General features: G+C 41.5%; 1 protein-coding gene across 10 annotated transcripts in view; it reads left to right on the forward strand.

The window, feature by feature from the left end:
• Positions 1-13,108, forward strand: part of arvcfb (ARVCF delta catenin family member b) — a 228,590-nt gene that overhangs the window by 160,684 nt on the left and 54,798 nt on the right. For all 10 annotated transcript variants that reach the window (XM_034594796.1, XM_034594802.1, XM_034594801.1 and 7 more), the window contains 2 exons: positions 629-1,134; positions 12,097-12,280. In XM_034594796.1, coding sequence (XP_034450687.1) covers positions 629-1,134; positions 12,097-12,280 — 690 coding nt within the window. The remainder of the gene's footprint in view (positions 1-628; positions 1,135-12,096; positions 12,281-13,108) is intronic.

The raw sequence follows: 13,108 nt of genomic DNA on the forward strand, positions 1-13,108 counted from the left end.
CACTTGGAGGGGATCATTGGGGCTCATAGTCCTCCCTGCAGGGACAGCACAGCACTGTACCATGTCCCCTGAAGGAAAAGTCATCGAATCCCATCTCTACTGTACATGTTGGTTTCTTTTAAACTTCACAGGACTTTCCTTCAGTGTTTTTTCTTTGGTTTTGCCTTTTTCTCTCTTTCTCTGTGAACTACCTAGTTTTTCTTTGTGCAATATCTTTCTGTCTCTCAGTCACTCTCTCTAAGACTTTATGTTTGTTAAAGTCGGCCATGTTTGTTGCTAACACCTCACAGGGAGGAAGAATCAGGAGGATGCTGCTTACTGTGGCACCACAGTCCTTTAGCTATACCTGTTATAAACAAACTACACATCACCATGTCTCCCTTCACTCTTTTTCCTGCACTCCTTCCTTTTTTCCCTTCATCACCCAAATCTTATCACCTCTCACTCACCCTCTCCTCTGCTTTTCCTTTTCCCCTCATTAGTCAGTGGCTCTCACCTCAGTTGGCTTCTCTCATAGTCTTTCCCGAGGCTAACTAATTCTTCCCTCAGACAAATCTTTCTGAGTCACCCTCCATTTGCCTCATCCATCTCCCCCGTCCTCACCGTCCTCTCTTCTCTTGTCTTCCAGAGGGTACCCAGATGAACCCATCGAGACAGAGCTGATCGATGAGCGCCACCCTTATATCCATGGCATGTATTCAGCACCGCTGGCCCAGCCAGAGAGGGGGAGCATGGCCAGTCTGGACCGCATGGGTGGCCGGCGTTCACCCTCCATCGACAGCATCCGCAAGGACCCACGCTGGCGTGATCCAGACCTCCCTGAGGTCATTGCCATGCTTGGCCACCCCATCGACCCAGTCAAATCCAATGCAGCTGCCTACCTGCAGCACCTGTGTTATGAAAACGACAAGATTAAAAAAGACGTGCGTCAGCTGAAGGGGATTCCCGTTCTTTCGGGGCTTCTGGACCACCCCAAATCTGAAGTCCACCGCAAAGCGTGTGGTGCCCTGCGCAACATCTCCTACGGCAAGGACAATGACAACAAGGTGGCTATCAAGAACTGCGACGGCATCCCGGCTCTCGTCCGCCTGCTGAGGAAGACCAATGACATGGAGGTTCGAGAGCTCATCACCGGTAAGGACAAGAGACACACAAAATCATGTGATGAGGCTGATGCAGGACAACATACTGAAAATACAACAAATTAAATACCTAATCAGCAGGAAACAAAGGTTTGGATGGAGGGTCGAGGGTAGAGACAGACAACCCTTCACATTCACACCGAGAGGCAGGTTTTTTTGTATTGGTTAGATGTTTCAGGAGAAAGCCTGGCTGGCAATACTAAAAACATATATGCACATGTGATGTTTATAGTTTATAGACCTACATGCATACATACAATATCCGAATCTCCAGGTGTCCAGCTTCACTTAATCTCCTGCCCTGTCGCAACCCAGGCTTCGTTCTCTGCTTTGCTGAACTCCCCTGCTCGCAGCTCAACATTCTCTGGCTCCATCACTCAAATCGTCATTCCCTCTTTGCCCCCAGTGAACGGCTGCCAGATTCCTCTTCTCCCCAATAAATCTTTACTTTTTATCTTGTAGCTGTGTCCTGCATTTAGGTTCACCCATTCAAACGAAACTGATCCTGATCGAATTACAGTGTGCGGGTGGTTCCATGACAAAAACTTTTTTCCTGTAAATTAGTGGCTTCTATCTCAGAATCTTTTACTTAGTTTTTTTGTAAATTCATTACTTTATTGTTGAACAGTCAAGTTTTTTTTTCACAATCTTACCTCCTCCCCCAGCTCTATAATTATCTCTTACTTAAAACATCTTTAACAAATGCCCCATCCACAGGTAAAGGGTTCAATGTTGCAGCCAAGCCTGTTGGCAGTCTCCTCCACTAAATGTAGTTTTCCTTCCTGTGTCCGCCTAATTAGTCTCAAAACTCTTCCTTGCATAGTAAGTATGAAAGTGCTGCTCTTAAGCTGATATGATAGCTCCTTGATATGCCAGTCATTTCCAATCACCGGCTCCATGCTCCACTTATATATTCTATCCAAGAATATATTGGCTTTGTTGTCATAATCCTATACTCTGCATAGTAATGCAAGGCTTTAAGCAATACTGTACAAAGATGATTGAATTGCAGCTGTCACATTGTTGCCTATATGAAAGAAAATGATCAGATGCTATTTCCTTATCTATTATTATATATGATTTGTTTTTATCCCGGGCATCTCTCTCTGCTAATCCCCTCCCCGACTGACCTGATACACTTTGGCTGATAAGCAGGCTTTGCAATCTGAGAAGGGGCTTTTGTTGTCACGGCAACACGTGTGTAAAAATGGGAATACCTGAAAAGTGATACACTTGACCTTTGTGAAGTTTCCGGGAAGTATAAATTACAGTTCACGCATTACCTGAGACTGAAGCAAGGTTACATGTTAGGTCATTTCACAGTATAGCTGAAGTAACTGTTCTCCAGCTGTGCTGTGGCAGCTGTCAATGGTTTATCAATGGGTGTAGTGTTGTGAGGCTGCGTCCCCAAAGACTGGGAATCAGTACTAGATACTGGCTATTGACAACTCCAATTCAAAGATATTGACAGTGATATCGGTTCTAAAATTCCTGCTGTTGTTGATCAGTATTATGCATGCAAGTGCGTGTGTGTGTGTCTGTGTTTCCTTTGCTGTGACAGAGATGTCATGGTGAGCGATGACTCTGCCACAGCAGAAATGATTGCCTTTACAGCATCGTGTTGCTCCACATCATAGCTAAAAATAACCCTGCACCGCAAGACAAGGAGGACAGAACAGAGGGAGCTTCTTAATTCTTTTCCTCTTCTTTCCCTCTCTCACTCATTATCTACCCTCTTTCACTCAGTCAAATTCTTATTCTCTCCTTCATTCATCTGCACTCTCACTGTTTCTCTGCCTCTCTCTCTCTCTCTCTCTCGCTCTGTCTCTCTCTGTCTCCAGCTTCAGGTTTCCATTTGCCGGTCCTCTGGCCCCAGTGAAAACAGGCCAGTCACAATGCAAGCTCAGCTTACAGCCTGGGCCATGTGGCTAGAATTGGCCATGCTTTTCTACAATTAAATATAATTGGAGGTTTTTAAATAGAGGGCCCTTTTCTTAGTCCATGTGTTTAAAGAGTTTGCTGTTGGAGTATGTGCCGTCCCTGTAAAACCACAGAGAGCTCTGTTTTCTGCGGGGGAAGCGGGTGACGTGGAAGGAACCAAATGCTTTTATTTTCCAACACACAAGACAGACAGACCAGTGGTTCATATTTTTAGAGCTTTGTACCGTTCAGAGTAATTCTATTTTCTCTCTCGGTAGGCTCTGGGCTGTTTGTGCCCTGAAGCAATTCCCACTGTGGAAATGTAGATTATTAAGCGGATTTGTCTCCTTTTGTTCCTGCAGGAGATGTCTAAGTCTGGTGGACTGCCAGTCAAGACAGGTGCCTGCTGCACACCTTCATCGTTTGGATGAAAAATGCACATAGTGCAAGTTGGCAGAGTGATGGTGTCTAGACACATGTCTATGTCTGTCTCTAGGTTTTATGTTTTTTTCTTAGTTGCTGAGCAACAAGCAAATGGTATTATGTACCCAGCTCAGATCATTTTAAAATTACCTCTCTGAAATCTGCATCATTTGATGTTTTTCACCACTTGGGGGAAGCACAACAGGACGGAAACACAACCTTATCATTTTATTGCCAGGTGTTCGTAAACAGTGTCCTTACACAAGGAGCAGATGCTATGTTAGAATGAATCTGCAGACTTGATTGTGGTCTCACACTGAACCTAAATCCAGTCTTCTCCCTGCCTTTAGCTCATCTTAGGTCTATTTTCATTTCGTACAAAAATAGCAAAATGTTCCACAGTGTTCACAAGTTAGTCTGCAGCTTTATCTGTTTGAGGTTTGTGAGGTCATGTTCAGTTGGACTGTTGGGGCTTTTTCTGCTAAGCTAGAAACAAGACTAATGAGAGAAGCAGGACCGACATTTCAGTTGTGCAAAACCAGAACAATATATGCAACATTAAAACACTGCAGAGCTTTATACTAATCGTTTGTGATCCCTATCACATAATTATTGCATCCATTGTTGATATAAAAATATATTGATCAGTGTAGCCTTAAGTATTACTGACATTTATAATATCAAACATTGAAACATAGAGTTGTGCATAGATTTTGCATGTATGTTTTTACAGCAGTAGAGGTAAATACTTGTTTGTCATTATAACTCTACTGTTGTAATCATTGCAGACCAAACCCTCTCCATCACCTCTATAGAAACAGACAATAGATCTTTTTCACGCAGTCACAGCAGGAAAATCAAATGTTTAATTAATAACTTTATTCAGTAATTACTAATGACCTCTGATGTTTTCCCTGCAGGCTCTCTTGAATGTCTCACTGAAACACTTACTCAGTCTTATTGTTAGCATTATTAATGATGTCTATGACAAGTCAAAATATCAGACGAGAAAAGGGTTTATCTAACACATTTTTGAATCTCAAGGCAGATGTGATAATGTTTTTTTGAGTTCAAGTCTAAGTGGACAGAAATAAACCCAATAAAAGATACAGATTTTGTCACATTTTTCATTTGACCCAGAAATGCTCTAAAAAGCGAGCAGGCTTTTCTTGCCCACTTGACAGGATGCTTGTTGGAAGTTGCTAAATTTGTGGATGTGGAGCAGCAGACACAGCCTTCACTTGTATCTCAGAACTCTACAATACAAATTTTAATTAAATAAAAATTAGCCTCCTCTATTATACTTTGCTTTCTGTGGATTGACCTCAGGCTCTTGCCTGGTAGTCCCCAACACACACACACACACCCACACACACACACACACACACACACACACACACACACACACACACACACACACACACACACACACACACACACACACACACACACACACACACACACACACACACACACACACACACACACACACACACACACATTAATTAAATCTTACTAGTGGACGTTTGCTGTAGAGTCAGTCCACTTACTGAGACCTCGCCCCTCTCTTCCTCCTTTTGTGTCTCTCAAATGCAACATTTTTATTCACAAACCATCTTACCCTTTGTCTTTACCACTGGGAGTGTGATGGATGGCATAAGGGGTTAGAAGGAGAAGGAGAGAAGGGAGGAGGAGAACAGTAATGGGCAGAACTAAGTTAATAGCCCTGCTTGAAGAGCAACATGCTTGCCAGTGTTGCCTGGAAAATTTAATTAGCCATAGGCACAGCTCCGGAGCTGTTCCCAGTCCCTGTCCCAGTCCCTCCAGCGCTCACATCAGGTATCAGAGAGAGGGAGGATGTCAGGGAAAAGGAGTAAATAGAAAAACAGAATGTAAGATGTGGTTTACACTCATATCTTGTGTCATTTACTTTGACAAGTACACACACACACGGTTTTGATCTGAGCATTGTTAGGTTAAGTCTCTTAGCAGCTCTGACAAAAATCTGATGAATCAAATCTTTGTGGCAGTAAATGATTGAAGAGGAAGGTAATAATAATGTTCAACTTGCCCTGCGTCTGAATCGGATGTAAGACAAAGAAACAAAAAGCAAATCACAGTAAAACGAGTGTTGCTACACACATATCAGATCAAAATGTTTTCCTCTCTACAAATTCTCCTTCTTATGTAAATTCAGGCTTAGAGGGATATATTTTTATAGCTGAATGGGTTCTGTTTACAGGAATATATCACAATATATTTCACCATTTGTTTCGCAGATTTATTTCATTACACGCAGCTCTTTTAGACTGTTTCCTTACGATCAGCTCAAGCAGACTGAAGCTACCCCTTCAGAACTTTTCTCAGCTGATAAACAACATTAATAAACCAGAGGAAGAAACTTTTTCAGATACTGGGGGCAGCTACGCTTAGTTATGGAAGGTCTTGGAATTCGGTATGTATGGCCCTGCTGAGAATCTCGACTTTATTAGATAACAAACTTGGAAGTTAGCAAACCTGGAGATAAAAAAATGAAACAATGCCATAACACAGAGCAACACATTTTCCACCTTGAACGCACACTCTGACACAGGCGGGCCACTTTTATTAAATTAGGAAATAAGAAAACAAAGGAAATGGTTTTGATTTGGAATAAGAAAGCAGATTCACCAGTGAGCAGCTGTTAACAGGGACAACTCTTGCACTGGTGCTACTTTACGCTTTGGTGTTTTCATAGACACATAAATATGTAAAGCTTGTTAACACAAACCTGCACCTGGTTCTCAAGTTTTCCAAGTTTCTGACCTTTTTCCTTTACATCCATTTCTGTTGTATTGGTCTAACCATGGTCTTTTTTTGATTTTATTATTTCCTACATAACCTAACCATGCATTATAGACCCACATTTGGAGAAAAATAACCATGTATCTCAGTTATTCTTGTAAGATTTTTATATATCCATATCCCTCTTTATCAGTCTATATTTAGAGGTGTGGTTCCACAGCAAATGGCTGCCATTTATCTATTTGTTGACTGATTTTAATTTCTAACAGAGCTGTGTAGTAGTGGACTTTTAAAGTAGGGCTGAACGATATGGCAAAAATTATACAGAGATAGAAATGTTTACATCATTCATTAATTCAATAATTACTATGATAAATGTCACATTATTATTTTGCGTAAGGACAGATTTCTTTTGTACTTGATGGATTGCAGCTACGGCAAAGTAGCTTATCACCTCAGTGATCAGTGGAGAGCTGAGTGCTTCCCCCAGCCTGAGCAGTGTTTCAGCCGGAGTACTGGAGGTAATGGTAGACAGCCCAGAGGGACGGAAGAGGAGGGGCTGTGTGTCAGTGCTCAGGTGTCTTCTGTTACAGCGGAGTACTGAGGGTTACACTGTAAACAGATTTTTCTTTTATGCGCTGGCCTTGACAAGACAAGTCATAGATGGAGGCTTTTATGTGTTATATTCAGAAATCCATTTCCAGCCATGCTTAAGATATTATTTTTTGTCAAACTTTATCTCACACAACTGAATGAGGAGTTATTTTGTGTTTTATTAATGCGCTGTTTATTTCTCTGTCCTCTGCAGAAAATATGCTGCACTCAAAAGCTCATCAATTATTTCCTATGTGCTGAATATTTCCAACTCAGTGTACGACGAAAAAACATTTCAGTTTCTACTTTATGCATTGCTTATCTTCCCTTAAGCTCACACTGCTAACTTCCTCCGTGTGTGTTTACTGCGTGTTTGAATGTTGCTTGTCACATATGAAAGTGATGCCAATGACGGCGTCAGTGGGGGTAATCAAGCTGTCAGCCTGGCGGGCAGGCGTGGATGTTAGCTGGCTGTCATCGTACCAGAGGGCACACACACGCCACAAGAGCACATTTGTCGTTAATGAGATTCATGATACTTACTCTCACTCGCTCTCATGCATTTGGTTGCAATGAATGACAAAATTGACCTTGTGAAGTAAAAGAGGGTGGAAGAAATATGCGCCATAGATGAGGCGGATGATTTACTAAGAGATACAATTTGTGAGAGCTGAATCTCATAAAAGATTTTTGAAAAACCACTGTGGTAAATTAAATTCAGATGGGGGGCCGATAAGTGCCAAAGATGTGTTTTTCCTCCTAAAATAGATATTTTGCTCTTATGAACGAATCCATTATCTATACCACTTATACTTTGGGGGCACAGGAGCCAATCCCAGCGGACATTGGATGAGAGGCGGGGCACACCCTGGAGAGGTCGCCAGCATATCACAGGGCAGACGTATCAATACACAAGAAAACAAGAAAACCTCAGAAAACCTCGGAAAACTTCAGAGAGAGCCACGTATATATTTACAACATTGATGAGAAAAGACCAGCGTTTAACATAAATGCGAGAAGTTCTATGTGTCATGCATCCCCCGACAATCCAGGCCCATAGCATCAGAACTAAGTAACATTTACACCAACGGGCAATTTCCAATCAATCAAATCTGCATGTCTTTGGACTGTGGGAGGACATCGGAGTACTCGGAGAAAACTCAAACAGACGTGGGGAGATCATGCAACTCCACATAGTAAGACCTCAGCCGTTTGAACCCAGAGCCTTCTTGCAATGAGTCAACAGTGCTCACCACTGTACCTCTGTGCCACCCTCGCTCCTTTGAACAAAACCATCACATATTATTAACTTTCTACTTGAGAATAATTGGGCTGAGTAGTTCTTTAGCATTAAATTAGAAAGTGTCACACTGTGTCTCTCTTCTGCTGAAATGAATATACATTGAATGTGCTACTGCTACATTTTCACACATCAAGTTTAATTATGTCTTTAATTGCTACTAGAACTTGTTTTTAAATCCAATATTAATGATTCGTGTAATTTTTTCTTATTTCATAGCGCATTATACGACTTGTATGAAAACTGTCGTTAGAGCAATACAGCTTAACACAACTTCATAATTGGACTATTCTTATAGTCTTATTCAGTGGAATGCTTGTGTGAGCTGCCTTTTATTTTCAACCAAAAGCAACTACATGTGCAAAAAGTAGACAGGATATTGTAAGGTCTACATGAAGCTAACACAAGCTTTATCGCAAACAGAAATAAAATCTATACACAGAAACACGTGGGTTAAACCATAAGTACAGGACAATATGCAATATAGGCAGAAAACTGCTGTAATGTCTTTAGTCAGAGTTTTTGTCCAATTTATGCCTCTAAATAAAGAAATCAATTTTAAATTTAGAAATTTACAGCAAACGCCCGAAGCACAAAATCAAAGCCGCCTTCATTCAACAATGTAATTACCTGAATATTGGTTGCTTTGTGCTTTGGGGACATTTTGCTGGGAAAGTAGTCTGTGAGGCAGCATTTTCTCTCAGGACAAAAAACAAGCTCTGAGAATCAGGTGCAGTGAGCGGTAGACTGTAAGAAATACAAGGATTTAGTAACATTACAGCAGAACATCCACACTGTCTAAAATATTTCATCACTCCCCGCACAAGCGCTTTTAAAGTCCCATAAATATGATGTGTTTGCCCTGAGGCTTCAGAGTCTCTTCAATATCCTGCATCACACCTGGGATTTGTGTGTGCATGTGGCCTCGCAGCTCAGCTCACACATGTAACAGCCTTCCACTGAGATGCTGGTCGCCTTGTTTTCTCAGGACGCTGCTCGAGTCGCCAACACAGAGGGAATGGAGGTGATTAGTTTGATATTTCACTCACAGCAGAGATGTGATGAAGAGACGACATAAACCGCATCCAGACAGAATATAACACAGTTTGCGGATTAGTCTAATGAGTTTTTTTTTCTTTCTTTTTGCCAATGCTTGGCGTAGGAAACCAGTTTTCTCCAGGCACAAACACACCAGAAGGACTGGAGTTATTTTTAGAGCGGGCCTGTCTGCTGAGACTTTTGTGTGTGTGTGCAGAGAGCATGATTTAACAGAGGAAATATTGACCGTCTGGAAAATGTACAGAAACCGTTTTAAAGAACAGAGTGAGGAAGAATGACAGTTTCACTGCTCCGCTAATGGTCTGTTATTGTCTGGCGAGTGGGAATCACAGACCGTGGGTGTCTGTACATGTGTGCGCACCAGCGCATTTTTTAAATATGCACAGTGCATGTGTCTCTCAGTACTTAAGTGTGGTCATGCCGATGTGAATGTGTGCGTGGAAAATCTGCTCCAGCTGCTGGTTGTTTTTACTTTAGACCAGGCACTCCACCAAGGGGAGCATGGGAGAGTTGAAGGGATGCGTTGGGGGTGAGGGAGTATGCTGGTGGTCTAAAGACACTGGAGAGTTATAGAAGTTCGGCCCACTGACTCAAACACAGTCCACAGCTACAGACAGCACTAGTGTATCAGACACACAGCTCATGGAGGCAATTATGGTAGTTTAAATAAGAAATATAAAATAAAAACACCCAATTACCACAATTTGCCTCAAATACTCCTTGAGTCAAAACCTAATCAAATCAGAGCACATAGATATGATGCACATATTTTTTTAATTCTGTGAGACACTTTCTCACGATGTAATTAACTCTGATGTTCATGACGGGTACACCTCTAGAAAGGGCCTGAAAAGGCATTAGAAACAGAATGCTTCTTGTAAATCCAGAACCAGTGTGAGAATCATCATGTCTTTAAGTTTCTTTCACCATCAAAGTAATCCAGTGAATGTGTTCTTCACATCCAGGGTTACTATTAATTTGAATGGTGCCATTTGACCAAAATATAAGTTGTAGCCCTCAGCATACCTCACAGAAGAATCCACAGCAACATTATACTTCCTGTATGCATCCCCCAGAACTTCTGCTGTAATTATTAACTAAATAGAACTAAGAGAGACAAATTAAGTCCCAAGTCTTTCAACATAAACTCTGAGAGTATCATCCTGACTTACCCTATAAACCTGCCAGCTGATTATTACCCACAACAGTCCATGTCAGCGGGAGGTTCGGTTGAGACAAAACACAGGACTTTGGCACGAGTGACTGCTGTTCATTTCCTGTGTGAAACCGATAGTCCATGTTAGCGGGAGGTTTGGGGTTATTGGTTGTGAAACTGATACTCCATGTTGTTTTCTTAACCACGTGTTTATTATTGTAACCATGACAACGACGGTCCCATAACCTTTAGGAAGTAGGTTTTAACCCAAACAGGATCTTTTTGTAAACCGAACCAAACCATGACCTTAACAGGGTGTTTTAATATCCGTGTGTGTGTGTGTGTGTGTGTGTGTGTGTGTGTGTGTGTGTGTGTGTGTGTGTGTGTGTGTGTGTGTGTGTGTGTGTGTGTGTGTGTGTGTGTGTGTGTGTGTGTGTGTGTGTGTGTGTGTGTGTGTGTGTGTGTGTGTGTGTGTGTGTGTTTCGGGTCGACCAAGACCGGTAGAAAGAGAGCGAGCAGAGCCAGGAGCTATTGAATGAATGAATGCAAGTCATTCTGTGGTGTCCAGTGTTTATATTGTGGCACTGACCACAAACAAATAAACACATGGCCACAGAGAACTGTAGATTGATTTGGTTGTGAAACTGTAGCAGGTCGGAGACGACAGCTGAGGAGACAGTCCTTTGTATATGTCCCCCAGGATGCATTTGTGTCGACACAGCGAAAAGAATGTGGCCACATACGTTCCAGACGACCTCTGAATGTGGTTTTTGTGAGCAGATCTCTGGATGCATTCAGGACACATTTGGGTCTCAGACACCCGGGGGATGTGTTAATATAGGCAGAAACTTTTTTTTGTAATTATTGCTGTGACAGTTTACTTTCTCCTCTGACTGGAAGTCTCGCTCCACAGCCTCTGAGTCCCAGATCATCTGATGCTGATGCTTTAACGCAGCATTTCATTTTTGTTTGGGTCGGCTACGCTGCCTGAAATGGCCTCCTCTCTGCTTAGTCTGTCTCCCTGCCTCTCTCTTTGTGAATCCTCAGGATACACACACGCAGCTCAGTTTGGATTACCTGTTGTTTTTTTTGCAGAAATATAAAATAGGCTGCCTGTTTTAGAGAGGTGCAGGTAAAGAGAAAATGTTCTTTCTTCTGCTTGGATTGTTTGGGAGAGAATTGAGTTGTGTTGTTTATGTTAACAGAAAAGCTGTTATAGTTACAGTTGCATTGATCCTATACACGCACACAGTGTATCTACAGAATTTAAATGTTATGTTACTGCATCCATTGATAAAAGACAAAGCATCATAAGAGTAATGTAACCTCACTGTCCCTCTGGCATTATTATGCTCACAGTCATATGGCTGATATAAAGTCAGTATTGATTACAACACAGTGCTGTTCAGTTCCGCTCTCTTGGGAGGATAATAAAAGTATTACAATGATGTTCTGTATGTCTAGTTCATATCGTGTCTGGCAAATCAACAACCAATTTTGCTCCATTTTCTTTTTCAAATTTGGTTTAGTGCCAGTCTAAAATGGTTTTATTACAGTCTGTGCTACAATATGTTTGGCTGCTGTACAGCTGCCATTATATTTTATCAATATCACTTTCATTCTCTTCCCATTCCTTGTGTTTACTGCCGGTTTCTTTCTTCTTATCACGATCGTCTGAATTGAACTATAATTCTTGTTCCACCTCTGTTTCCCGACAGGAACCCTGTGGAATCTGTCGTCCTATGAACCCTTGAAGATGGTGATCATCAACCACGGCCTGCAGACCGTGACCAACGAGGTCATTATTCCCCACTCCGGGTGGGAGCACGAGCCAAACGAGGACTCGAAGCCGCGCGATGCAGAGTGGACCACCGTCTTCAAGAACACCTCTGGCTGCCTCAGGTTGGTTTAGTTAAAAGATATCTTATAAATCTGTTAATAGAGTCTTAACTTGGTGGAAAGTTAAGACCCACATTATTTTTCACTTTTTTTAACATGGCGAGATATGGTGTAAGCCTTGGTGGAGGTATACTGTCTCCAAGCAACCAGTCTAGTTTAGAACTGTATTTCGGTTCAAGTCTTACATTAAGTAAATGGATTTGATTACTTTTTGGCATAATTAAAAATTAGGTCTACATCTCTGGATTGATTGTTGGATTAAAACTATTTGAAGATTTCACATTTTTATTATTCAGCCAAATTGATTAACTGAATGATTAAAACTCTTGGGTTTCTGTCTTTGATGTTCTAAGGTCCTGTCCTGACTCTGTAAAGTACCTTGAGGAAAAGAATATTACGATTTGGATCGTAATATATGTGTGTAAAATTGACAGAATAAATGATCATGAAAATAATCATTAGTCTCAGCCCTGCACAGACTGTGCCCTGATTATGAAAGTCTACAGCAGGAATTTCAACAAAAAAGCAAATAAATGATAAATTTACACAAGAAGTTCAACATATATCTTTAAATAACAGGTATGAGGAATTATTTGCTGCCTTTATTACATAGATGGAAGCCTGTATACTGGACCTCACGCTGTTGGACAAAGCAACTTTTAAAACAGGAAGGACCCAGATATTAGGCTAGATTGTGGAGACAGGTGGCAGATTTATTTTGGTTAAAGTGTATTCTAGCTTACAGAGATCATCCTGGAGTTTAAAGTTGAGACCTTAACCACACACATGGTCTTTAAAGATTGTTTTCACTGTGATGGCAGTTGTAGCTTG

The sequence above is a fragment of the Hippoglossus hippoglossus genome, chromosome 9 (assembly GCF_009819705.1).
Source record: "Hippoglossus hippoglossus isolate fHipHip1 chromosome 9, fHipHip1.pri, whole genome shotgun sequence".
In the NCBI taxonomy this organism is placed as follows: domain Eukaryota; kingdom Metazoa; phylum Chordata; class Actinopteri; order Pleuronectiformes; family Pleuronectidae; genus Hippoglossus; species Hippoglossus hippoglossus.